General features: G+C 58.1%; 1 protein-coding gene across 2 annotated transcripts; it reads right to left on the bottom strand.

Moving 5' to 3' along the window:
* Positions 1 to 1,480: 1,480 nt before the first annotated feature.
* Positions 1,481 to 22,935, bottom strand: GFRA2 (GDNF family receptor alpha 2). Of its 2 annotated transcripts, XM_032204137.1 has the most exons (9): positions 22,880 to 22,935; positions 18,241 to 18,555; positions 14,720 to 14,803; positions 10,898 to 11,246; positions 3,395 to 3,504; positions 3,158 to 3,298; positions 2,889 to 3,061; positions 1,949 to 2,002; positions 1,481 to 1,788 (listed from the first exon to the last, which is right to left on the bottom strand). In XM_032204137.1, exons 1-9 carry the CDS (start codon positions 22,917 to 22,919, stop codon positions 1,660 to 1,662), a joined length of 1,395 nt encoding a protein of 464 aa, XP_032060028.1. In that variant the 5' UTR covers positions 22,920 to 22,935; the 3' UTR covers positions 1,481 to 1,659. The 2 variants fall into 2 exon arrangements, with proteins under 2 accessions (XP_032060028.1, XP_032060027.1); XM_032204136.1 differs by lacking the exon at positions 22,880 to 22,935 and having other exon boundaries at positions 18,241 to 19,554.
* Between the last annotated feature and the right edge of the window lie 4,287 nt (positions 22,936 to 27,222).

The raw sequence follows: 27,222 nt of genomic DNA, 5'->3' as shown, positions 1-27,222 counted from the left end.
GTCCCTTTGGCAGCACCCCGGGGGGGCACCAGAGCCCCTGCAAGCAGCCGGCATCACCCTCCAGCCCCCCCGAGATGCCCCTGCCTGCAAATCCCTAATTCTGCTCCCCGGCACGAGCAGCGACGTGGGAGAAAGGGAGTCCGACTCGAGAAACTCGAGGTTTTGCATGACCCAAATTTCCAGCTTTCATTTAGGTTTTAAGCGCTGGCAGGTGGCTGGGGAGAAAAAAAAAAAAAAAAAAAAAAAAAAAAAAAAAAAAAAAAAAAACACACACAAAGGAAAGGAGATGGTATTTTCAAAACCAAAGTTATTTCGCATAAAAAGAAAAAAAAAGCCCTGCCACATGGGAACGTGTCAGCTCCTTTGAAATGTTTGCTTGTTTGCTTGTCTCCCGGAGCCAAACAGACAGGGAATTGTTCGCAGCCTTGCAAAACATTTCCACTGACCCAAACCCGCACGTTTCTGGAGCCGAGCATCCCCCAGCCCACCCGGGCTCCCTCCTGCACCAACAGGGGGGGCAGAATTTGGGGTGCTCTGCAGGACACGGACCCCATCCTGCACCCCGCAGCTCCAGCACTGGCATCTCCCCAGCCCGCCAAGCTTGGCTCTTGCTTCTGCTTGGTTCTTTGTTCTTGGTTTATTTCTTTTTTTTTTTTCTTTTTCTTTTTTTTTTTTCCATTATAGACATCATTTAAAAAAAATAAACTTTACAATAATACATTTGTAGGCGTTGCCATTTGAGCATTTCTTTTTTTAAAAATAAAGGGGAAATGAAATTTAAAAAAGCCACACCGTAGATGTATATGGTTATGTATATACATACATATATGTAGGTATAGGTGAACACTATATACATACACTATATATGTATATATAAAAGAAAACTGAGTAACATATAGAGGTTTCCAACCGCTGCTGGGGTCGGATCTCATCCCAACCCAAATCCGACAGGACGAAGGATGGAATATAAAAAAGATGAAGAAAAAAAAAAAAATCTCCCTCTCCAAGTGACAGACCGAAAGCATCAGGACAACCTCACATCGTTTGGATACTGGTTTCTTTTTCTGGTTTAAAATTCTCACCGACAACGGGAAAAGAAGAAAAAAAAAAAAAAAAAAAAAAAACAAAGGCAGTAATGATGTAGAGAGCTGGAGCGAGTTCCCTGGCCGGAGGGAGACGGAGAGCCTCCAGTAGCACGGCTGTCCTCTGGAGCGGGGTGATGAGGATACGTCCCTTGTCCCCATGGGGTCCCCGCAGCGTGCCCGAGCTGGTGGCTCCTGCAGCCAGCCCTTGCCCGAGCTCTGCTCGACGCTCGTTTTCCCTCCCCGGTGCCGTTCACAGCTTCGGCTCCCCATTTCGGGGCGGCGCGGGTGGGTTTTGCCACGAGCCATCGGGCTCCTGCTTCAGCAGAGACACCCAACGCGCCGTAAAACGAACCAAAAAACGTCAAGGAAAATTAAAAAAAAAAAAAACAAGGGGGGGAAGAAAACCACCAAAAGTTTCCCAGCACCACCAGGGTCCATCCGCCGCCGTGCCGTGGTGGCAGCGCCGGTGTTTGGGAGCGTTGCAGTCCAGAGCCCGAGGTGAGCCTTGGCTTCCCGATGCTCCCAAGCCGGCGCCGGTGGCGTGGTCGAGGCTGGGGCGAGCGTCCCCGTTCCTCTATAGCACCAGCACCAGGAGGAGGACGGGCACGGTGGGCAGGATCCGGCCCGCCCAGTGCCGGCTGCCGCCTGCCTTGGGGTCCACGAAGGTCTTCTGGTCCGGCATGGTGTCCGTGGTCAGCTGGGTCTGCGGGAGAGGGGAGAGCAACGGGTCAGCAGCACCCTCAGGTTTGTTTTTTTTTAGGGAGAAGAGCCTATTTTTGCCCGTGGGTCGGTGAGAAATGCAGTCACCGGGATGAGGTCCCCGCAGCACCCCCTCCCCAGGCTCCCCCCGGTCCCTAATTTACCTCTGAGTAGCACAGGCTCTGCTCTTTGGACTTGTTTAGCTTCTGTCCGTGCTCCTGGAGGGGAGGAAGGAGGCAGGCTCAGGGCAGGCTCCTGCGCCCGGGGCTGCATCCCAGGGCTGGGCTATCCAGGGTCTTTGCCAGCCCCTTGGATTTACAACCAAAAGTGAAGCTGCAAGTGTGGACGTCTCAGCCCCAGGTTTATTCCCCCTGAAAATGTCCCTGCTCAGCACCACTGTGAAACCCACAGGAATCTGTGCCCCCATCCCCAGCGCAAGGCACCAAACCACAAGCCCAGCGAAACACGAGAAATTTCATATTTTCCCAGTTGCCCAAAACCACACGGAATGCAATCGCTTGTTTACACCCTCAACAAGCCCAGGGGCAGAAGTGGGGCTCAGGACGGGTGCTGAGCATGGAGCAGGACACAAATCCTCCCTTCCCTGCACCAGGACCCCCGGTCCCACCCGGCAGAGAAGGGGTGCTCCCCCCAGGGGGGTGGCCGTGCCGGGTCCCTGTGCTCCAGCGTGAAATGGAGCCGCTGATTGTCTCACGGAGCGGTAACTAGAAGACAGAAGAGGTAATTACTCGAGCGTGCCGGATCTAATTAGAGGCTGCCCAAGGGTGACATTGCTGCCTGCACGTGCTGCGGGCGGAGGCGATGCTCCCCTGGCTGCGTGCACCCACCCACGGCACGGTGCTGGCTGCAGCCCTGAAAATGATGCTCAGCGGGCACAGCACCGCTGCAGGACCACCTGGAGCAGGACCAGGGGGGCCAGATCCTGCCAGGCACCTTGGTACCAACAGCTCGTGCAAGCCAAGCTGTGTGCTCATGGCTTGCACCGAGTTGTGCCAAAAGAAGAAGGACTTTTTGGAGGTCCAGAGCTGCCCAGCTCCACACCAGCACCCCCAGTTTGCAGCAGGGACTGGGATGGGCTCCTACCTGGATGGAGGTGCAGGTGGTGATGATGCTCGTGTCGTACATGGTGTTGCTGTAGTTGATGTCATCGGGGGACGGACTTTTCTCCGTCCTGGGCGGCACGGTGACGGGGACCAAACGCGTCCTGGGGGTGAGGTTCACGTCGGTGCCATTGCCAAAGGCCTGGATGGCGTTTCCTGGGGGGGCAGGAGAAGGCATTTACGTGGGGGCCGTGCAAACGGGGTGCTGGCCACGATGGGCAGGGGAAGAAGGGCGATGGGGGAGCGCCTTACGGAGGCAGGGGTTCTCCGTGAAGTCCCTGAGGAACTTCTCGCACTCCTCCTCCAGGTTGCCGCTGCCTTTGCAGGAGCACCAGGGCGAGATGGTGATGCTGGTGGTGCTGGCGTCCACGTAGTTGGGCGTCATGTCGAAGCCTGCACCCGGGAGAGGAAGAGGAGGAGAGATGAAGGGCTGACGATGGGTTACGGATGGGGGGAGCCCTCCTCTCCATGTCCCATCTGAGCACTCACCGATGAGCCCCGCGTAGGAGCCCAGGCACGCCTGGTAGTTGTCCGCGGGGCAGCTCGTCAGGGACTGGAAGGAGGCTTGGCAATTAGCGTGGAAATCGGCCAGCCGGGACCTGGGGGCAGAAACAGGAGGGAGAGGGACGGGATTGCACCTCCGCTGCCGGCACCGAGCGGCCCAGCAGCGAAATTTGTAAAAAAATAAAGGAAATAAAAGGTGATGAATGGGATATAGAGGAGAGCTCAGTGAGAGCTGGAGACTCCGGAGATGCAGAGGTGCCCACCCCCAGGCTTGTACCCCCCACCCCAGGGACCCCTACCCTTGTCTCTGCTGCTCCCCCGTCCCCACCCCACCGCTGCCACCCCATAAAACTTCACCACTTCATCTGGCCACCCCGCTCCCGGCGTCGTTACGCGACTGTAAAATTTGACTGCTTGTTTTTTATCTTCCCCTTGAAACGTTCAAGCTCAGAGTGCAATTAAAATGCCAGAGGTTGGGGTTTGAATGTTTTTCTTTTGTGGCTGAGATGGAGAAAAACAAACCGGAGCCTCGCAGAGAGCCCGGGGGGCTGGGACAGTCTCGTGTCCCTTTTCTTGGGATGAACCGAGTCACCGAGGTGGAAGGATCAAGAAATGTAAAGGATGAAGAAGGGAACGGATGGATGGACTGGGCAGATAGACGGATGGAGGGCAGTTTTCCAAATTGACTCAGTCATTAGATGGACAGACACGAGGCTGAATTGTGGCCCGGGCTGGATCTCAATCACAAGGAGCAATCGCTGCGAAGCGGCCAAGCTGCTGACACTGTGGATGAGACCTTGCATTTCACAACAAAAAACCTCCTCGGCTCTTTTTCTCACGCGTCATATAGGAAGAAGAAAGCATACATTATTTTCTTTAGCTTCCTTTTCCTTCCTTCTTAATTAAATGTCATCTTTGTCCAACCAGTGATTGAATCATCCGGCAGTACCTGCCTAAAGCCATGAGAACTGATGAAAATAAAGGCTAGGAACTGTTGTTTTTTAAATAGGAATGATTTGTTTTCGGGAGGTTTTTGATCAAATTAAATGGGGGAGCAAATGAAGCAGTGATTGAATGGGGTAGAAGGGATCCGCAGCAATGCCTTACATTTATCCAGCACTTTTCATCACACCTCGAGTGCGCTAAAGGGAAGAGGGCGCAGGCACCGCCTAATCGCAGCCAGAGCCAGGGAAAGGGACGGATCCTGCTCACCAGCATGAGGCCAGAAGCCTGCTGCAGCTTCACGTGTTCGGTACCGGGGGAAGGACAGGGGAGGGAACAAAGCCCAGCTGCTTGGGGCTGCTCCAGGGCACCGGCTGCTCCATGCCGGAGCGCAGCGCTTGGTGCAGCACAGCCTTTTCCTGAACACTTCTGCTCTTTCCAACCACCCGTGACCGGGGTTTTTTCCAAAGCACCGATGCATCCATCTCTCATGGAGCAGCTGAGTCTCTTTTTCGGGAACTCCCCCACCCTTCACACCCCAGCATCACCCCACAGCATCCCTTCTGCTGCTTCCCACGGCCGGCTTGCGCGCAGCTTTTGCCCATCATCCGGCGGCTGGCGGTGCCAGTTGGATTATTTCCCTTTTTCCACCAGCTGTCTGACCCACTTAGCGCCTCCCAACAGACCACAGATTTCCAGGGCAAGGTCGGCCTCTTCATCTGGGTTATTGGAGCACTCGTGACGAGGAGATGGGACTCCTGGGCACCGCTTGCTATACGTGGGGAATGCTAAAAACCAGCAGCGATGCAGCTGGCACCCCTTTCACCAAGACGAGCAGCCAGGGATGTCTGCTCACTCGCGTGGGGAAGCTTTGGGGTCTGAGACCCAGCGGGGAGAGCCTGGGTGGGCATCACACGGCAGCAAAGCCCCAGCTCTGCTCCTTGGTTCCTCACGGTTCCCACCGCAGGGAGGTATTTTGGACTCCCTCCCTCGCTCCGCGGGAGATAAAGTTTCCGACAGCATTTCCCTCTGCCCAAATCAGAGGCGAAGGCACGTCAGTTCTCTTAAAGAACTGTGGCAAGTTCATCACCGAGTGCCATGAAAATTTGTCACGCTGCTCCCCGGGGCCCTGCTCCTGGCTTGTAGCATCCTCTAAGGCAAATGTTATTCTTTTCATAATACATGACAAGCCAGCTGGTAATCTTTCCAGAATATCCAAGCCAGATGTCACTCTTTCCGTTGTATACAATGAGTTCGCAGTCGGTGGATGAGGCTTGAACTGCCAGGAATAAACCTTACTGGAACCAGCCCATGGCTTCTCAGATTTCTGCTTTTAAGTGCCCGGGCAAAAAAGGGGACGGAGCCAAGTCCATCTGAGCAGAAACAGGAGGAGCTGGTGCCAAACTGCTGGCTCGCAGCTCGAGGTGCAGGTGGGCTCGGCGAGTCCCTGCCTTGATACACGAGAGCAGCTGGGGTCAGTGATGGGGAAAAAAGGAAGACACCAAGCATGACCTTGACCTTGTCTGCTTTCCTGAAGGGCCTCCAGGACAATCCCCTAATGATATACATCCTTTCAAGCCAACCCTTGCAAGCACGCCCTGCATTTTTCATTTTCGGCGCTTGCCAGCCCCTCTGCAAGGTCACTGATTCATGAAGGTTGGAGAAACCCTCCAAGATCATCTGCTCCAACCCTACTACCAACATCACCCACATGTCCCTAAGCACTCCAACCCCAACAAGGTTTCCTCCTGGGCACCCATCCCAAATAACTCATCTCCTGCCTTGGTACGATGAAGGAAAGCCTCAGCAGCTTGCCAACGTGATATCTTTAATCCAACATTAAAAGTTACCTGCACAGCAGAGGATTTCGGATTGTGGGTTTTTTGTGTGTGTGTTTGGTACGTTGCAATTTTTTGAGCTGAAAAATCCCCGGAACAGATGCGAGGTGCCTAATTGGGTGCTAATTGTTCCCATCACCACATGCCTGTAAGAAGTCCGAGCCCGGCGCTGGTAATAACTCTCTCCCCATCAAAGCAAACAGCATCAGGCTCTCGAATATTTCATGCAGAAAATGTCCAAGATGCAGAGATTACTCAAGACATGTTTTTCACAGGCAATTTACAGGGACCAAGGAAAAATGGCTTTAATAGACATCAGTGCAGAGAGGCGGCATAGAAAAAATGCCTGCCCCCCCTCCCCGCAGCTCGGTGGATGTTCAAGAAGCTGCGACAACACACAAAGCCCAGCAAGACATAAAAAGCCCCCAGGGCTTGCTGGGTGCCCTCCTCCTGGTTGCTCGTCCTGCTGGAGATGAATGCATTTGGAGCCAGGGGATGCAGAAATAAAAAACGAGCATCCAACAATGAGGGCGGCGTGGCCGGGTAACGCAGCGAGGCGTGGGGATGGCATCAGCTAAAGGACTGAGAGAGGAGCCAGGGCAAAACTTCACTGCTCTGGATGACCCTCTATAAAAGCTAGGAAATAGCTCACAGGGGAAAAAAAGGATGGATGGAAATACTTGTTTTATCCAGGAAAAGTTACCGGCCAACTTGGCTTTACACCTGATTTAGTGAAAATCACGTCTTTGGAGGATGTGCACCGGTGCCCGCAACCAGCCCAAAGCTGCCAAGGGAGATGGGAACAGCAGGAAAGAGGCAAAAAGAACAAACCAGAGACAGGCAAAGGAGAACCCCAAAATTACAGAGCCAGAAGAGCCAAGCTAGCTTGAGAAAAAGGAAACGAGGACAGGCAGACCAGGGGCTGGGTTGGAGGTTGTTAGTTAAGAAGTTTAGTTACCAGATGTATTTTAGGACACTGCATGTTGATTCATCACGGATAAGAGCAGTTGAATGATTTTTTTTTTTATCCTCTTGCCTATGCTCAAACCCTATCATTACCCGGTAAGGGAAGGGAAGAATTAAACACACGCATCATTTGATTTTAATTGAAGGACTGTTCTATTTCATTGAACTGCTAACTAAGCCGAACAGGAGATTGTGTTTACATAAGCAAACCCTGAGTCAGTATAGACTTGCTGTCACATTAAGTCAATACTTATGAAGGCTCTCTATTTAATTATTCAGTGCGAATTGACTTATTATTGTGTTAGGACTGTGGGCAGCCTTGAGCAAGGTGGCCACCGAGCTGAGATCGCTCCCGGCTGCCTCTGCACATGGGTGCCCACGGGGTCCCCGGGGAGACACACCCCACTTGCATCCTCCCTCCTCCCCATTCCTTCCTTTGGTGGGAAGCCAAAGCCTCCAGACTGCACAGATTTGATATTTTAGGTCCAATTCAGAGGGGTTTTTTTGCAGGTAATTACAGCCCTGATGCAGGCACCCACTTTGGGGACCCCATTGCCCATGCCCTGTTCCCCCCAAGACGCCGGCGCTGCTCCCCTCTGCCTCTCCCGGAGCTGCTGCTAAATCCAGGAGTGTTTTTACTTCCTCCTCCTCCTCCTCCTCCCATACCACGGACAGCTGAGCTGCTCTCATTACGTGGCGTAATGAGAAAGTTGAGCTGCGCCGCTGTTTATCAAGGCAACATCCATTACAGGTGGCACTTTGTGCTCAGCGAAGGGCGTGAAGGCGAGGACGCGGGCTTAAAAGAAAGCGTTTTGCTCCCGTGGTTGGTGTTTAATTGATACAGAGCCAAGCTTCCCTCTCCATCAGTGATGGAGCAGGGCTTCCCCTCCCCAGGGCACGGCTCGGGAATTGGCTTCACAACCACAGCCAAAATTAGGTTATTTCTGCTCAGTTTTTACCAAAATCAACCTCACCAACACACACAGACAGACACAGGGATCCTGCCAGGAGCCGGGCAAGATCCCTGCCTCCCCTCCACCACAAACACTGCCTGAAATACACCCAAAAAATAGAGAAAACTCAGGAAAACAAACAGCCAGCCTGCCTTTGGATGCCGAGGAGCAAGAGCCAGTGGAGGCTGGGAAATTCTTCAGCACCAGCATCAGTGAAGCATATAAGACCAGATTATTTGTGTTCCCGACTTGCTGATGCAAGATGAAAAATACAGCAAACTGCAGCTGCTGAAATCAGCTCTTTTTTTTTTTTTTTTTCCCCCTCTCCTTCCCTTTCCCCTTAGCTGAGGTTAGTGTTTTGCAAAAGGTTTTTATATTCCGGGAGCTAAAACCTGTCCGTTGCAATCAGGCACAAAGCTCGGGGAGTTTGTCAGGCTCCTCTGCTGTGCTGGGAAGAGCTCCCCGCGCGAAAAGCTGCGCAAATTGCAGCCATCTGGGCTTGATTGCGCCCTGCCCTCGTGGCTGGAGCTGGATTTGGGGACTGGGAACCTCGTGGAAGGGGTCGGTGGCCTCGCAGGTGCTCCTGCTCTGAGCATCCCCATGCACCCAGCTGGGTGCTGATCACTACAAATGCAGAGGAAACGTCCCCAGAAAGGCACATGCCTGTACTGAGGGCTTCACCCTTCATTAGGCATTGAGCCAGGAGGCCTAATTAGGGTCTGAACCCATGAAGGAGAGTTATCTCATCTCCCATCACTGCTGGAGCAGCAGCAGATCTGCTCCTGAGTTCGATGCCCTTGCCAGTCCCGTGCTCTGATAAGGACGAGCATCACTCCGTGATCCCCATCTGATAAGCTTGGGCATAGTTCCTTATCCCACAAGGGACTGAAAGCTGCACGTGCCCACGGCCAGGGGCACAGGGGTGCAGAGGATTTCATGCCCAGTTGCTCCTCAGTGGGTGCGAGCAAGAGTCAGACACCATGGAAAGCAGGACCAAGCCTGCACACGCTCCCAGCACCCGGTGATGATCCTGGCAGCAATCCTTTTGCCAATTCTTTGTTATTTCTAAAGGCAGAAGATAGCAGAGACCCCCAGCACCAGCCCCACAGACCGCTCCCCACCTGCAAAACCAGCCCCAGGAAGAAACACAGAGATGGAGGGGGGTGGATGGAGGAGACCCCAAAAAAGCAGCAGGGCAATAAAGCGCACCCCGAGTGTGCACGCCTGCTCACTGGGAATTAACAGAGCACCCAGCCTCTGCCAGAGCTGTTCCCATCCCAAATACCTGCGATGAAAAAGCCAGACCCACTCTAACTTGCAAAGCAGCATCAGTACAGCAAAAAAAATAATAATAATAAATAAAAATTCTTCCTTTTCTTTTTGTTTTTGTTTTGTTTTCCTGCTTGCCTCCGGGGAGGGAGCTCAGCTCAGGTGCAGGCACTGCTCGCCCCGGATAGGTCACTGCTTTTAAACACTTTCACAGCTGCAAAACCGAGGAGGTCAAGCGAGCTGCTGGAGTGTGTCAGCATCCCCAGCATCCCCAGGCTCCCCGCTGCAGGCTCTTAACCCTCCTCACACCCCGGTGCTGCAGCCTGGTTCATGCAGCTGCTTGTGATGGGGGTGCTGAGGTTTGGGGAGCCCCCCTGAGCCCCCTCAGGGCAGAGGGGACAGGATGAGACCTTCCTGCAGCAAAGCACAGGTCAGTGCGCACCATGCACAGCTTTGCAAGGTCCCATTGTGGGGAGAAAATCGCCAAGATTAAGGCAAAAATCTCTGCACACCGACGCTCCAAGCTGGATCCAGGAATAAATCAGGGTTTGGGGCACCTCTCCCTAACCGGGCACCATCATCTGCTGCCAGAAAATGCATTTTCCCCATAGAGCAAACAGACAAAACCCCCCAAAATGGGTTGTTCCTGCCACGAGCTGGGCACATCCACAGCATTTAATGCCTGAGCAAGCCTCTCCTGCTGCCGGAGAGGTGCTGCCATTAATTTGGCCGCGGCTCAGCACAGCCCCGATATCTTTTATTCATAGACATTGGCGTATTGTATTACTTTTTGATAAAAAGCCACATTCCCACACTTCAAACGCAGTTGCTCGCAGCCAGGGGAGGACCCAAAGCACCATTATTTATTTTGCCACCGGGCTGTGGGAACCTCCATCACCGCGATGGCAAGAAGACCCTCCTCCTCGTAGCAAACTTATTCTTTACGAGGCTGATCCGGACCCTGGAGGGTGACAGGAGGTTTTTTGCCCTATGAATAATGGGCTTCATAATGGAGAAAAAGCCTGATCTCCCCCGACTTGGCTTCAGCACCGGGAGAGGAGCGCGTTTCGCCAGTGATGGAGTTTCGCTGTGGATGCTGAAAGCACTCCGAGGGGGTTTGCTGGGTGTGGGTGCCCCCAGTGCCACGGAGCCTGCGTGCATTTGTCCTCCCCACACCTTGGGGGGATGGGGAAGCCCCCCAAAGCTCACAAACCATACACAGCCCTGCACAAACCCGTGGGCTCACCCCGCAACAAGGTGGGGACCAGGCTCAAGGCCCCCTCCCAGCGCAGGAACCTCTCCATGAGCAGCCAAAAACCCTTAAACCTCCCCATTTTACACCACGAAAAAAAAAAGCTGTGTATGTTCACAAACACATCCAGGAGGACGCAAAACCCTCAGGACAACCCAAAACCACGAAAAGGAGCCGAGCAACAAGAAAACGATGCAAAACCAGCCACGACCCCGTGCCAAATCCTCCCCAAAAACACCGAGCAGAAGCCATCGCGCGGCGCCCTTACCGGCAGAGGTGGTCGGCCCGGCACACGTTGCGCAGCTCCAGGCAGTTGGGCTTGTGCTTGTCCTCGTAGGAGCAGGAGGGGACGATGGTTTGCCGCCGGCGCTCGGCGCAAGCCTGGTCCTTGCAGGAGCAGAAGAGGAGGCGGTAGGTGTACTCGCTGGGCACGCGGTCGAAGAACTGGCGCAGGGCTTTGTGGCATTTCCGCCGGCTGCAGTGCTCGGTGGCCGAGATCTCCTTGCTGCAGGTGGAGATGTAGCCCGAGCGCAGGCGCTTGCAGTTGTCGTTCAGGTTGCAGGCTTTGGCCGCGTCCAGGCAGTGGTTGCTTTTGGAGTTGGTGGCCGGGTCCATTCCTGCCCCGAGAGCAAGATGGGGGGAAGAGGTGAGGCTGGGGACGCGTCCTCGAGCCCCAAAATGCCACCAGGAAGGGGTTGGCACCGCCGTGTCCCTGCTGGGCTGGAGGTGGGTGCACTGCTGTTGTCCCCCCATCCTTTCACCCCCTGCGTGATTTGGAATCCTTCCTCCAAAAAGGAAAGAGGTCACGCACACGGGGAACCTGGTTAAACCATCCTCAGTGCATAATTCATGCCATGAATTTACAATTTTACCTCCAGTCAATTATTCAAAGAATAATTTTTAATTATCCAGCCTGCTCCAAAGCAGAACAATCTGATGAGCTGCACGGGGCCCAGCCAGCCCCCACATCCCCTCCTGGGGCTCCCCAAAACCAGGTCACCCCCAGCCATGACCCCAAAAGGGCCAAGTCCTGCCCTGGCAGGGACGATGGGGACGGAGCTGGGCACCATCCATGTCCTGCATCCACCCCGGGAATCCCAGGTGTCAGCAAATAAAGCAGCCAAGGGAGAGGATGGACAGAGCCAAACCACCGAGTGGGAACAAACGCTGATTTTTTTCCATTTTTTTTCTTTGTTTTTGTCAAAATGATGAATTGCCCTTGGCAGGCCAGGTGCTTTTTTAAAAGTCACCTGACTGCACCAGCAATTTCTTCCCTAATTTCCCCTCCTTCGCAGCCCAGCCAATTTCGTGGATTCTTCCATTGTCTCCCGGCTTCCACTGGCAAAGACAAATGACAGCACTGAGGAGGGTTTCCTACCGGGCGTGTTTGTAAGGCCCTGGCAATTAGCAAATGGCAATCAGCTGCCTTGGGGAGCACGGTTCTCCTTCTTTGCTTTGCCTCTTTGAGTGCAGCGATGCCCATGGTCCCGCTGCCACCCAGGGCGTGCAGATGAGGAGCGTTTTGGGGGCTCCGTTTGTAGCCCAGGACCCAATTTTGACTCATTTTCCTGCTGTTTTATCAAGCTTGGCATGAGCACCCCAGCCTGGAGCTCCTGCAAGCAGCGATACTTGCATTATCAGGTCCCAATTAGAAGACAAAACCTGATTTCTCCCCAGTTTTGTCCCGTGCAACCCCCTGGCTCCCACCCCATGTGCAGAAGGGGTGCTGAAGGGGAGGGTGATAGGAATAAAGCTTTGAGAGGGGGAAAAAGGAGCAAAGAGGAGCCCCAAAGAGGGGACAGGGCAGGAATTTGGCCACAGGAGCCCCCTCAGCCCAACCACGGGGACCCTCCAGCCAAGGATGGAGCCAGCTCATGACCCCAATTCCAGAGGAGCAGGAGGGGATGAAGTGTGTGAAGAGGAAGGGGGAGCACAATTCCCCTTTCTGCTCATCCAAAGCAGCCCCTGGCTCTGCAGGGGGACACAAGGAGCCTTCGCAGCTCTCCAGCACGAGCGTGGGATCCATGCAAAGTGCCGGCTTCCTGCCTAATCCTCCCGAGCACCGCGCCTGCCCTGCCCCGGACCTGCGGGGACCTGGATGCATTTTAATAGAGCCGATGCTTGAGAGCGCAGGGTTCCTGGGGAGCTCATTAATAAAGCACGGGCATGAAAATTTCATGAGGCGGGCAGGAGACGGGGGCCAGGGAGCTTCGGGAGCACCGGGAGGCGCGGTGCCACCGGCTGTCCCTGCTCGATTCGAACAGGATGGGGCTGGGGGAAGAGGAGGAGGAGGAGGGTGATGAGGAAGGCAGCACGGGCTGAGCCTGGGCACCTGATGCCCACCAATTTTTGGGTGCTGGCCCCGTGCTTCCCAAGCAAGGGGCTGAGCCTGGTGTGGAGCTGCTGCAAACCCTGCTGCTGGGCAAGCCTCTTGATCTCGCCGCTCCAATTCCCCCAGTTTCCCCCAATTCCTGTGCCTGCCTCTTTCACCACAGCTGCCGTTCCTGCAGGGAACTGGGCAAAGCTCTCGTTTTGCACCATCCATCCTCACCCCGATGCTCTGCTCTGCCCCGTGGGGTTCGGGGGGCTCTACCCCCAGCCCCCTGCTCCCCCCCATGCTCCCAACCAGGGCACGAGCAACCAAAACCCAGGCATGAGCATCGAGCGTGGAGCATCGCCTCCCTCCCTCCCTTCCTCCTCGCAAGGTAACGTAATCCCTGCGCTATCCCCACAGGCAATTAGCAGCGCACCGGCTCAGCCTTGTTATCCAGAAACAACAGCAACAGCTCATTTGCTTCAGCCGCTTGGGCTGCGGGTCAGGGCTGGGGGTCCCGGGGGGCTCCCCGCAGCCCCAGCCCCGCACGAGGGGGATGGAGAGGGGCTGGGGGCAGCAGCGAGGCCACCCCGGTGGCCACGGCACATCTGCGGAGCGTAGCCCCTGGTTCCCCCTTCCCCAAAAGCCGGAGAGGCTTCCTTCCCCCCTCGCTTTGCATTTCTGAATAAATCAAGCCGCGAGCGTTGATTCCTCCACTCCAGACACTCCGCTTTTCCGACTTTCCAGCGGCTGAAATATTTCCTTGACGATAATGCAATCCAAAAAGGCACGCGGGAGACAGGAGGGGGGTGGCATCAGCATCCCAAACAGGCGCTGAGCTCCCCGGGGGGAGCCTCGGAGAGGGGCTCCAGGAGCCAAAACCCAACAGCGAGGGGGTCCCCGAGGTGCACCCATGAGTTGGGCGCAAGGCGAGGGGTGCCATGGGGGGCGCAGGGCTCCCCGAACCCCCTGGCTGGCTCTCGGGGAAAGGGTTAAGAGGAGAAAGAAGCCAAGGCATCGCTGACCTAATTCGGAAGAGGGGTGGTGGCAGAGCTGAGGGTTGTCATGGAAATAGATGGCAAAAAAAAAGTTCCTGATGGACCACGGTGGGGTTTGGGTTTGGAGAGGAGGGCGTAGGGTGGAGAGGTGCTCCCAGGGGCTCTGCTCCTCCTCCGAGCAGCATCCCAGGGCTCAGCTCCAGGCCAGTGGCCCCAAGGAGGGACAAACAGGGTCACCCCCCAGCTTCCCAGCTACCGAGGGCACAGACAGGGCATCCCTCAGCTCCCGGGGCACAAAGGGCTTTTCATGCAGGACCCACGGGCAGCGGGAGGCTCTGCGCCCCCTCCAAGCTCCCCCACCTCATGCCACAGCCCCAGGGGACGTGGCAAGAAAAACGAGTGACTTCTGGCCCCAAAAGCCCACCTTCTCTACTTATTATTCACCCATGGCTGGAGTCCAGGAGGTAAAAACTGAAATCACAGCCTGGGGGGAATTCAGAGCCCAGCAGGAGGATGCTGTTGGTGCACTGGGAAGGGGCGGCACTGGATGATGCCCAAACACCGGGTCTGGGGAGATGGAGGAGAAATGGGCAGGGAGGTTTTGGGCAGGGGGATTTGGGGCAGGGGGATTTTAGGCAAGCCAAAGGTGGGCTGGGGGAGTGCTGGAGTGAAACACAGGGGAAGGAGCTGCAGGGTTTCACCGGCAGGGAGCTGGGTTGCGGGTTTGTATTCCCGGGCAGGAGCAGCCGAAGTGGCGGATGCATGTTGCTTTTATTACCTGAGAAAATTGAAGCGAGTCTGAATATATCAGAGAGACGAGAGGTGACCGGCTCGTAGGGGGAAGCTTCATAAAATTCTTCTCCTGGAGTGGGAGGGAGGAAAGAGAAGGGGAAGAGGAAGCAAATTAAAAGAGCGCAGTGAGCGAGCGCCGGGCACGGCCACCTCCAGCTGGCGAAGGGCAAAGCGAGAAGCACCCCAAGCACAGCCCTGCGGGGCAGGAGGAGCCCACTTGGGTTATGTTTTGGGTGATTTTTGGTGGCTGTTGTGAGCTCGGCTCCTTGCCCCAGCCGGGTTTTTCCAGGGCTGAGCCCCGCGGTTCAGCGGATTCACACGCACAAGGTCAGCGTCCCGCCGGCACGGCCAGCTGCACGCCGGCGGGTTAAGGGTCTGGGCTCAAGGCCGGATTTTCCTTTGTTTGTTTGTTAACGAAAGAAGCATTTCCTTCAAAAAGAAGGCTGTAAAAAATGTCTTCCGCTCCCCTCTGCCTCTGGTGCACTTTGGGGAAACGGGAAAATTTCAGCGATGGTTGTGGTGGGGTGGGGGGACGCAGAGGTGGCCGGAGAAGCAAATTGTTTCGGCACCGACCTACCCACCCTAAATTCCTCCTTCCTCACCAGCCAGGGGAATCCCCAGCCCAGCCACTTCTCCCCCCTGCCCTAAGCACAACCCCACGTGCTTTCGCTGCGCGCCCATCGTGTAACTCCAGAGAAATTTGATTTCAGGAGAACCGCAGCTCTCGGGGGAGGAAACGCTCTCCTCAAACCCCATCAGCCACAAGATTAAAAAAAAAATATAGAGACTATATATTTAAAAATATATAAAAATAAATCAGTGGCCGGACCTGGAAAGCCCCGGTCAGAGGCTGAGCACCAGCCCAGAGCATCGATTTCCATTGTGCTTGGCAGCCCTCGGGGCCGGATCCTGCGCCCTGGTGCCCTCGCTGGGGGTAACCCCGCTGTGCCCCATGGCTGCAGCCCTCCCGGCCACCATTAGCCCGAGGCAGCAGCATTTACCCCATTAATTTTAAGGATATTTAAAGGATTTGTTAAGGAGCCACTTGACGTGGTGGAAAACAAGCTCGTGATGGGGTCAGGAGCGATGTGGGAGGGCACGAGCCCGGCCCTGCAGCCCCTCGGCGATGTCCCTGGGGAATTTTGGGGAGGGCAGAGCTGGGAGGGGAGATGGGGAGACCCCAGCTGGGGCTGGGACCGTGGGTTTCCAGCCCAGGGGGATCTGAGTGATGCTATGGAGAGGCAAGAAACCCCACCAGGGACTGCTGATGATGGTGGCCAGGGAGGAACCTGGCTCCGGGCAGCGTGTCCTCCTTTTTTTGCTGGGTTTCCTAATGCTCCAGTGACAAATAGCACCTTTATTAAAGTGCATTTAGGAAACACTGTAACCTCACGGTATATTGCTTTGCCAATGCAATAAATAATTAAATACCAGCCGAGCCCTGCTGCTTGCTAGGAAAATTACCGAGCATTAAAAGGGCAGCGGACTTTTCTTGAGCTCGCTGAGATGCAATTAACCTCCAGGAACGAGGCTGGAGTGAAAGCAGCCCTCCTTAATGGCAGGGCTGCCTCGCTCCCGCAGCCCAGGGGCTGGATGGAGGCAGCCAGGGCGCAGCATCCTTGCTGAAGGCACGAGGTCGGGGTCTACCCCAGGCTCCTCGTGGCTTTCCCACTCGCTGGTTCTCCCCAGAGTCTCCAGATCTGGTAAAAATCTCCTATTTTTCCTCCCCACGCACACCTCTTTATCAAAGCACAGGTCCTGGAGTACCCATGGAGCACTAAAGCTCCCTCCATTCATGCCTGCTAAACCCTCTGAAGGAAGGCTGCTAATGAGGGGTAGAGAACAATTAAGCACTAATTCCTGCTCTGGGCGGGTTCGGGGGCTCGCTCATCCCTGAGCTGACCCAGATTCGAAGGCAACTCCAGCAGGGCTCGCCACGGGGGGCTGCGTGCTGGGGTGCAAGCCCCCCACATCCTCATCCCTGCCACCAAAGGCTCCCAGCACCACCAGCCTCTCCTCTGCCTTCAATCCCAGCTCCTGGGGGTGGGCAGAGCCCCGTGCCCGCTGTGGGGTCTGCCAGGGGGATGCTCTGCCCCATAGGATGCTCTGCTAGGGATCCCCCCTGCCACGGAGGGAAGCTCCTTTGAGGGCTGTAAAAAGTGCCCCCAGCCCCTGCACTCCTCTGGAGGAGGTGGATTTAAGCCAGGACAATCAAACAGCAGAGGACCAGGAGGTTTTTTTGCAAGCTCAGTGGAAAGGGGGCCAAGCTGCCACCGCCCGGCCGGGTGCGTGCCCTTGCATGGGTTGTGCCGTGACCCGGCGGCTCCGGAGCAGGCTTTTGGCACAGGCTGAAGCTGGATTTAAGAGCTTCTGTGTGCAGAGCCGGCCCTAAGCCCATTAGAGGGATCTGTGCTGTCAAACCAGAGCTGGCTCTGCCCGGCCCCAGCCTGGCAAAGCTGCACGGGGGTGGCCGGAGAGCGGAGCAAACCCCGTGAGCAGCAGCCCCAGCCCCAGCCGAGCCCCTCACCACCAGTTTCGCCCTCTCCAACCAGTTCCCAGCCCCTCTGAGCCCTGCGCCAGGAGCCACCAGGCAGTGGGGCAGCCCCAGCCCCTTCGGTGCCCTCAAAAGAGGGGCGAGGGGCCAAGGAGGAGCCCCCACAGACAGGCAGCAGATTATCCTGCCTTCGATGCACAAGCCAGCCCCGGCTTGGCCAAATCCAATTTCAATTACCTGCTCCAGCCTCTGATTTACTCCTCCACCAGGCTGCAATTACGGCAGCCTCTGGAGCATCGCCCCTGCGCGGAGAGATCCCGCTGCCAGCCCTCCCTGAGCAAGGGCTGGAGGGGTCCTGGGGGGGCAGCGACGACCTCTGCACCCCAAGGGGGTCCCCATGGCCCCTGCGGTGCTGCAAAGACCCTGGTGCCAGCCCTGGTGCCCCTGGAAAGGGCAGACAGAAGGGGAAAGGCCGGGTGCTCTCGGGAAACTCCTGCAGGCCTCAGGGTGCTTTGCCTTTCGGATGGGAAAGGAGATGTGGGACTTGCCCAAAACCACAGGAAAAAGCCCCGTTTCCTCCAGTGTTCGTGGCAGATGAGGCTCTGGGGCTTGCTTCCCAGGCTCCCCCACACCCCAGCCTCTTGCAGGGGGGAACGGGGTGGGCACAGCCTGCAAACCCTGCTCACACGTGGGGAACAACCCCGCAGCCTTTTGGGGGACAAAACTCAGGGCCAGGAGGGAGGCAGTGGCAGCAGAAGAGCCCTGCGCCCACCACCTCCTACACGGGAGCAGCCCCCAAACCCATTTCCCCCTTGCCCCAAGCCCACCGTGGGCACACCGCCCCCATCCCATCCCACACCAGCATCCTCCAGCAACAGGGACACCAACCCCTGCGCAACCCCCAGCCACTTTCTGGGGGGAAAAGCAGCACCCCCAAGACCCCAAATAGCTCCAGAAACCCCTCACCCCCTCACCTCACCACCACCGCCGCCCCGCGGCGCCCAACCCCGTACCTTCGGTCAGCCCCAGGTGGATGCTCCAGTAGATCTGCAGGCACTGCAGCTCCTTCTTCATGCCCCGCTTGCAGCGGCAGTCGTAGAGGGGGCTCTCCTGCAGCACCTCCAGCGCCGCCTGGCACTCCTTGTTGGCCAGCATGGTGTTCCTGTCGCGCCCCGCCAGGCACTGCCGCAGCGTGCGGTACCGCGAGCTGCAGCTGGGCTCGGCCGCGCACAGCTCGTTGGCTCGCACGCAGTCCACGGGCGCCCGCCAGCCCTGCGGGTCCTGCCCTGGGGGGGACGGGGGGGCGGCCAGCGAGCGGAGGGTCTCATCTGGGTCACGGGGAGGTGAGAGGAGAGAGGAGAGCAGAGAGAAGTGAAGGGGGTGTTGGCGGGGAGAAGGACGTGCCCCGTGCGCACCCGCCGCGAGACGCCGAGCTTCAGCCCCCAGCCGGGTGGCAACGGGGTGCAGGGAAAAGGGTTGGGGTTGATTCCGGGGGATGCCAGCCCCAAAATCAATGGAGAGATGCCAGAAGACTCTGCACCTCTGCACCAGTCCCCTGTGCCTCTCCACCGCACCCCTGCACCTCTCCTGTGTTCCCCTGCACCTCTCCAACGCTTCCCTGCACTTCTGCACTGCTCCCCTGCGCCTCTCCACCATTCTCAGCACCTTCCAAAATCCCAGAGAGGGATCACATCCTTCCCTCGCTCCCAGCCCCTGCCTGGATGTGTCCTCAGCTGCACCCTCCAAAACCCTGCAGCACCCCCAAAACCCCACAGCACCCCGGAGAGGGATCGCATCCTTCCTCCACTCCCAGCCCCTGCCCTCAGCTGCAGCCTCGCCAGGGGGCTGTGACACAGGGGGACATCAGCCTCTCCTTTCCTCATGAAATCAAAGAGCAAAAGGACAAACACGGAGTGTTTCCAGCCCTGGTGCCTGCGGAGATGAGTCCCCCCACACGACCTCCCCAGGGCAAGCCAACCCAACCTCCCCATGCGCATTGCTGATTTTTTTTTTTAGGTTGGGGCTCAGCATTTTCAGCCTGGCCACGGGATTTTTGGGGCATCTGACTCATGGGTTTTGAGCTCCCGGGCTCGGCAGGGCTGCGGAGTGGTGTGGCTGGGCACGAGCTCTCCCCCCAGCACGGCCTCCTGCCTGCCTCTGTGCTGCGCCCCTCCAGGAGGCCGTGCTCCAGCTCCTGCCCTCTCCACGGGCCCTGCCTTGGCCGTCAGCCCCGAGCTCTCCCCATCCTGCCAGGCACTCCCTGAGCTCTCCCGTTATTCCCATGGCTTGCTTGCTTTTTGCTTTCCAAAAAAAAAAAAAAAAATCTGGCTAAGCAGAACCCTGGCCAAGGCGGGGGTCCCTTCGTGGGCGCATGGGGAAGGGGGACAGGCTGGGACGGCACCGCTGGTCCCCAACCGAGCCATGGGGACAGGGAGGGGACAGCAGAGCCCCTGCCACTCCCGGGCCCCCATCTACAAAACTGCAATTGTGGGCAGGGAAAACCTTGGAGCAAGCAAAGACGGGCACAGTGGGACCTTCGGGGTGTCCTCAGCCACCCCAGGGGGTGACACACGGGGACACCCCACATCGTGCAACGCCCCCGCCACGAGCCATGGGTGTCACTGCCCGTGGTGCCACGGGGAGCAGCTCCGGGAGCAGCAAATGTCAGCCTCCAGCTCCAAGCCCCTTTCCCTCTCCGTGGCCACTTGTCCGGGTACGGCGTGGGGACAGTGACACCTACAGGCATGTGACAAGGGCCACCCGTGTCCCCCCACCCACGGGGCCACGCAGGGAGCTCCACACGAGCAGGGCTCGTCCCCTGCCACCGCACAAGAGGGGACACTGGGGGCTCGGGTGGCTCTGCAGGAGGGACGGGGCGATGCAGGGCTGGGATCCCATCTTCCTGGGCTTCAGCTGCTGGCCCCAAAAGCCCATCGGTGTGTTTGGAGAGGTCTGGAGGGCGTCCAGGTGAGCAGGAGCAGCCACAGGGCCCCTCTGTCCGTGTTAGATCCAAGGTGGGCTGGCAGGTGTCCCCGGCCACGGCTCTCCTCGGCGTTTCGGGTTTATATTCCACAGGGGGAGCAGGCAGGGTCCGTGCACGGCGGGGGAGAAGCTGGCATCCCCAAACGCTCCCCGGGGCTGAAACGCAAACGTCTTGAGCCTCCCAGCGAGCTGGGGCAGGCTGCTCCAGCAGGGCGCTCGGCTGCCAGACAGGCAGAGCCATCCCGCAGCTCAGCACCACGCCGCTTCTCCTCCTGCATCCCGGCTGCACATCCCTCTGGCTCCAGCCCCAAATCCAGAGCTCGGCTCCGATCCGTGCTCCCGCTGCCTCCACGGAGCCTCGTTGCGGGTCCCCTCTCCTCGCCGCCTCCGTGCGCCTCCCGGGCGGGTGCCAGCAGGGTGTGGGGAAGGGAAACGGCTTTGCTCCGGTGTAAAATGCGCTCGTGGAGCTCGTGGAGCATCCTCCCGAGGGGCCCAGCACCCTGGGCAGTGCGGTGCCGGGGTGGGAAGGCCAGCAGGAAATCCACCCAGCACCACCATGTCCCAGCTGTGGATGCCAGCAGCACGGCGCAGAGCTGTCCTGCTCCGGAGGAAGGGCGAAGCAGCCCAAATTTTTGCCCCCAAGGCCAGCCACACGCTCAGCCCCGGCTGGACAGGCTGGAACCGAGGTGTTAGACCTTAAAAACCCCCCTCCCCTCCTGCCCATGGCACGGTCAGACCAGGCAAAACCCCCCAAAACCCTGCAGGGGTGCAAGGGGCAGGCTGAGCCTTCGTTCTACCCAAACCAAACCACCTCACGGCCAAACCTCTGCCTAAACTCGCGTCCATAAAACACCTGCAGGGAATTTCAACCCAATCCTCGGCCGTCTCAGGGGGGTCAGAGCACAGCACAGATTTGCAGGCAGAGGCACAAACCTCCGGCAGCCAGGGAACGAGGCAGCATCGGGCTCCGTAGCCACCGTTCCCATCTAGCTGCAGTGCTCTTTTTCCTCTCACTGGTCGTGCCAGAGACCTTTGGACACAGGCAGAGGGAAATATTTATCCTCGCAACTTGACTAAAAACAACAACAACCCAAAAAAAAAAAAAAGGAATTGCTGAGGAGCACGCAGCCTCCCAGCCTCGCTGTCGTGGTAGCAATTGCGTTATCCCAGCTGAGAGGGATATTTTATTATTTTATTTTTTTTTTTGTCTCTCCGGAAAGAAAAGCCCAGATGTTAAGAGCTAAGCCAAGAGCTGGGTTTCCTCCCTGCCTGGCCCTGCCACGCACCCAGGAAGCCCCAGGGGCACGGGGAAGGGGCTGAGGGTCTGGATTTTGGGCTGCCAGCCCTGCGAGGAGGACGGACCGTGGCTTGGATGCCTCAGGTGGAGCATCCCGGTGGTCCCTGCCCTCCTGAAGCCCCCTCGTGAACCCCCCAGCAGCCCCCACCGTGCCCCCAAACCTCGCTCCCCGTGGCTCAGGTTTGTGCCCCGACCCCGACACTCCCCGGCAAGTCACAGGCAAGGACACCCCAAATTTTGGCTCAGCCCCCCGCCACCCAAACCCGCAGCGTGGGGGCACGCAGACCCCTCACCACCACGGCACAGCAGGATTACATCGGGGAGAAGCAGAGGGGGAAGAGCACCTGCCCCCAATTCCCCCAGGGCGCTGAGCATCCCCAAAAGGTGCCGAGCACCCCGCACAGGGTGGATCCTCCACCGTGGGTGCCTTTTCGGGAGGTTCGTGTGCCAGCCCTCTGCAGCTCCCCATCCCTTCTCCTCCTCGGCCTCGCAGCCTTGAGCTCGGTGGAGTTTTTCCAGGCTGCTGCAGAGCTTTTGGGATCGCTCGCACGCAGAGCCAGCGGGGTGCAGGAGCTGCCGTAGCCACGGCTGGAGCACAGCACACAAACCCCAGCCCTACACACAGCAGGGCAGCTCGCCAGCCTCCCAGGGGGGAAAAAGGGGACCCTGCTCATCTCCTTTTGCACCCCACATCCAATACAACCTCTGCCTTTTCCCCTTCCCGTCCCTTTTTTTCCATCTGCACCTTCCCCATCGCCGCGGGAGGCTGCCCTAGAAATGCGGAGCGTTCTCCCTGGCAGCCTCCAGAGCTCCGAAATCACTCGCCCATGAGCGCACGGATTGCAACAGCGGGGACGGCGGCGGCTCCCCGAGCACACGCGAGCAGCTCAACTTTCCCCAAAAAACCTCCGCTCCACGCCGAGCTCAAAGGCACCCGGGGGAAACCGAAGGGCTGGGGGGACACGAAGGGACCTGGGGGGGTGGTTTTAGGGTGGGAAAATCCTCCGAAATGCAAATCCTGGCGGTGCTACCCAAGGCGAGAGGGGACCGGGAGTGTGCGGGGGCTCCGGGATCTCCTGCGCGGTGCCACGGCCACGTCCCCGCCGTCGGTGCCCCGGTTTGGGGCTTCCGAGGGGTTGGCCGATTCCGAGGGGTTTAGCCCCAGGTTTTAAGCTTGGGTAGGGCACAGGCAGAAATTGCTGGCCCTAGTGGAATTGCTGCCGTGCTGTGTCTCGCCTCAGCCCCCTCCTGATCCGGACGAAGAGGCAGAGGATGCGCAGCGCCCGCAGCCCGCGGGCAGAGCGGGGCAGGGCAGGGCAGGGCTGGGCTGGGCTGGGCTGGGCTGGGCTGGGCTGGGTTGTGCTGCCACTCACCTACGAAGAGGACGATGCAGAAGGCGTTTGCCAAGATCATGTTAGGAAATCCACGAGATCCTCCGGGGGGGGTGGGAAAAAAAAAAAAAAAAAAAAAAAAAAGGAAAAAAAGAAAAAATTGAAAAAAAAATGGAAAAAATGGAAAAGAGGAGGAAAAAAATGTAAAAAAAAAAAAGGATCGGGGAAGGAAGCAAAGCCCCCAGACGAGCAGGTAGATCCCAAATCCGCACGGCTCTGCGAAGAAAGGCGAGGTGGGGGGGTGTGGGGGCGCTCCGCCCGGCAGCGGGGCTCGGAGCTCGGAGCCCCCCCGCACCCCCGGCCCCGCTCCGCGCACGGGGGGCACCGCGCACCGGGCACCGGGCACCGCGCACCGGGCACCGGGTACCGGGCACCGAGCACCGGGCTCCGGGCACCGAGCACCGGGCTCCGGGCACCGAGCACCGCCGGCTGCCGGCGGCTCTGAGCCGAGCGGGGGCTGCGCGCCCGCCTCTGGCTGCCGGGGGGGGGCGCGGCGAGGGGCGGCTGCGCTGCTCCGCCGAGCCCCGGCGGAGGAGAAGGGGGCAGAGCCGGCGGGGCCGCCCCGTTCCTCCCCTCCCCTTCCCTCTCCGCCCCTCGGCGGGGCCGGGGAGAAGAACGGGAGGGGGGCAGAGGAGCTGCGGCCGCCCTTGTGCCGCCCTTCGGTGGGGTAGGGGCTGGGGGGTGAGGGCTGGGGGATGTGGCGGAGGGAGGGGGCTTCGCTCCTGGGTGCCTGCATCCCTGCGTCTTTCCGTCCCTGGGTCCCTATGTCCCTGTCCTTTCATCCCCGGGTCCCTATGTCCCTGTATTTTCATCCCTGTGTCCTTCCAGCCCTGTGTCCCTATATCCTTGTGTCCTTTTGTCCCTATGTCCCTATATCCCTGTCCTTTCATCCCTGCGTCCTTCCAGCCCTGTGTCCCTCCATCCCTGTGTCCCTATAACCCTGTGTTCCTGTATCCCTGTCCTTCCCTCCCTGTGTCCCTATATCCCCGTGTCCCTATATCCCTTCGTCCCTATATCCTTGTGTCCTTCCATCCTTGTACCTCTCCATCCCCGTGTCCCTATATCCCTTCGTCCCCATATCCCTTCGTCCCTATATCCCTGTGCCCCCCCATCCCCATACCCCCAAATTCCTGTGTCCCCCTGTCCCCCATCACCCCACCTGCACACAATGGGGGAGCCACCACCGCTGCACATCCCAAGCTGACCCCCCATTCCCCCCCCCAGCCCCCTGGGACCTGCTCACCCCCCAAGCCCCATCCTTGGGACCCCAGCGGGGACCCCAGTGGGCTGCGGGGACACAAGGAGGTGGCCAGCCAGAGAAATGCCACCAGCTCCTTTTGGGGTGTGGGGGGGGACACACACAGCAATGGGGGGGGACCTGCCAGCTGATCTGCGCGTGGGAAGCATCGCACACCCCCGCACATGTGCGTGCACACGCAGCCAACGGGGGAATTATTCCTTCATCCACGGCTCCGCAGACAGCCTGCTTCCAAGGCAGCCCCGAGCTCAGCCCCTTTCCCCGTGCCCCCCACCCCCAGCATCACCGCTGCTGTGTTTGGGGACGGGGTCCCTTCCATCCCGACCCCTCTGCCTGCCCCTATAAATACCCAGGGTTGTGCAGAGGTGTGGGGCTCGCCTGTTTCTGCCTCCCCCAGTCACCATCGCCCCCTCCCAGTGCTGTCCTCCAAGCCTGGTGCCCCCCTCCCGGTCCAGGAAAAGGTTCAGGAAGGATTTTTGGGGGGGGACACACAAACGGATCAGAGCGCTGAGCATTAGCGAGGCTTCTCGTGTAACGTCCTTCCCGTCCTATTCTTCCCCTGCTCTTTGCTCTCCCTGGCTTGCCTTCGCTTTAAAAAAAATGAAAGAAAGGGGAAAAAAAAAAAAAAAAAAAAAAAAAAAGCCAACACTGACTTAGCAGGATGTTCCCGTGCTTTCACAGAGCCTAAATGGAGACAGCAGCGAACAGTGGTGTCCTCAGCTGCCCGGCATCACTTTAATTTTGTCAGCCCTCGCAGCGGCTCACTGCTCTGGTAGGATTTACCCAAAAGTGCCAGTCCCCGTGGAAAGGAGCCGCTGTGCCTCTGTGCGCTCCCCCCTTCGTGCCAGGGCGCAAAGATCTGAGCCCAGCAGCTCTGACCGACGCAGGACACCTCCATCTCCCCCTTGGGATGGCAAAAATCCTATTCCACAGCACCTCAGCACCCAGAAAGGAAAGGGAGCAGCTCTCCTCCCTCTCCTCCCTCTCCTCTATTTTATTTTTTTCCTTGCGCAGCGCCCAGCAAGGACCCAGAGCAGCTTTGGGCCCCCACCTTTGGGTCCCCAGGGGATGCAGGATGGGTCCCCTCGCCTCTCCCTCGGGTGACATCCCGCCAGCATTGCCCCAAACCCTCCAGGATCATGAGGAATCCTTAAAAATTGCTTTATCCTCATGGCCAGGGCCCTGCCCTGCGTGCCCGGGTTGGAGCAGGGTGGCCACCAGCACCGTGACGAGGCGGGGACCTGGAGCACCACGTCCCATGGGATTAATCCTGACCAAATCCCACTGAAGGCACCGAGTGTGGCACATCCCAGCCCCGGTGTTATCGGGAGCAGCCAGCCACCCGGCCTCTCCTCTGTGATTTATTCTGGGGGAATTGATAGCTCCCTAAATCAAGGGGAGCCTCGAGCTGGGGTGGGGCGAGGCAGAGCGCAGAGGGGCTGTGGGGTTTGGGGAGAGGAGCGCGCACCAGTGCAACCCCGCAATTATTTATGGTTTTGGGGAAAAAAAATAATAAAAAAAGCTTTATTATGCCACCAAAATAATGATGCTAATTGCCAGGGGTCCCATGCCCAGCATCCCTTTGGCTGTGCCAGAATGGGACCTCTTGTGGGGTGGGGGCATCTCCTTTTGTTTCTGCAGTGGGACCGATAAAAGCAGCGGGGGGATTCCTCCCCTCCTTCCCTCTAAGCCCCATTAATATGAGCTGGATTTGCCTACCCTCCTGACTCCAGACTTTAATTCTGCAGAGCATTATCATATTAGCGGGTGTCAGGGTTGTTAACGTGATGGATTATACATTAGCAGTGTAATCCTGGGGGGGGGCAGGACCAGCCTCAGAGCCTGCCCCGACACTCGCTGCCTTCTCCTGGTCCCGCTGGCCGTGGGGTGAGCACGGGGGGGACCCCAGGTCCCTTTGTGCTGTGCTCCTGCCCTCGGCCTCCTGAGCTGCCCCACAGGGACAGGGAGCAGGGCAGGGGCTGGGGAGCAGCACACCGAGCTCCGTGTCCCCCATCCGTGGGGCTGTGAGCGATGGCACCAAGCCTTGCACCAAGCTCCCCATCACCCAGCCCTGCTGGGGGGCACTGAGCAGGGCGGGCGTGCTTCATTTATTTCCTTTTAGCTCCAAAGTCGCGGGATTTTGCCCATTTATTTTCTCCTCTCGCAGAGGGAACTCTGTTTTGTATTAGTTTTGAACAGGAGGGGAAGAAACCCGTGCAGCTCCTCGCTGTGCCAAGCGCCCGTCTGCGTCTCCACCCTGCCCCAAAACCCCAAACGCTGTGTCCCATCGCGGGGTTCCCACCTCGGGGTGCCTGCAAGGAGCAGATCCCCGAGGGCTGACCCCGTGGGTGTCACCAGGCCTCATCCTGGCACCGTCACCCCTTGGGGATCTCCTCGGGGACCACGTTTGCAGGACTGCTGACAGCAGCCAGCTCGTAGCCACCGGCTACGGGAGTCCTTAGAGCACCCCGACGCTGATGGGCCCCGACAGCTCCGTGCACACGCAGGCTATTTTTTCCCTCGCTGCTGTTTTCGGAGCTGATTCTCCCCCTTTAACCTCTGCCAGGGCAAACAATCCCCATCCCCTGCCCGCATCCCATCAGCTGAAGCCTTGGATAAAAAGGAGCCCAAAAAGGAGCTCGGTGACAGCGCCATCGATCCCACTCCCAGCTCCATCCTGCCAGAGAGGAAGCGATAATTTGGGAAGGATGAGATGGATCCCAGATAATCGAATGTTTTTTTTTCTAATCCAGGCTGAAAATGCCCCAAAATGCTGCCTCTGCCCAGCTGGCAGCAACAGGAGGGATGGAGCCGGTGGTGCTCGGGGTAGCAGCCGGCTCCCACGGGTACAGTCTTGTCGTGCCCTCATCGTCCTGCACAGCCCCAAATCACACCCAGCATTTACATCCACCACCACAGAACCCAGCTGAGCTGGAAGAGAAGCAGTTGGAGATTTTCTTCTGGACTTGTTGGTTTTGCTCTGCTCTCTCCTTAGCGTCCGAGCTGGGGCTTCCTGTCCTGCTTGGACCAAGGGAACCCATGGGGTGATTTTTCTGGGCACATCAGG

The sequence above is a fragment of the Aythya fuligula genome, chromosome 27 (assembly GCF_009819795.1).
Source record: "Aythya fuligula isolate bAytFul2 chromosome 27, bAytFul2.pri, whole genome shotgun sequence".
NCBI classification, from domain to species: domain Eukaryota; kingdom Metazoa; phylum Chordata; class Aves; order Anseriformes; family Anatidae; genus Aythya; species Aythya fuligula.
Note: the sequence above shows the minus strand (reverse complement) of the source record. Positions and strands in the feature narration are given on the sequence as shown.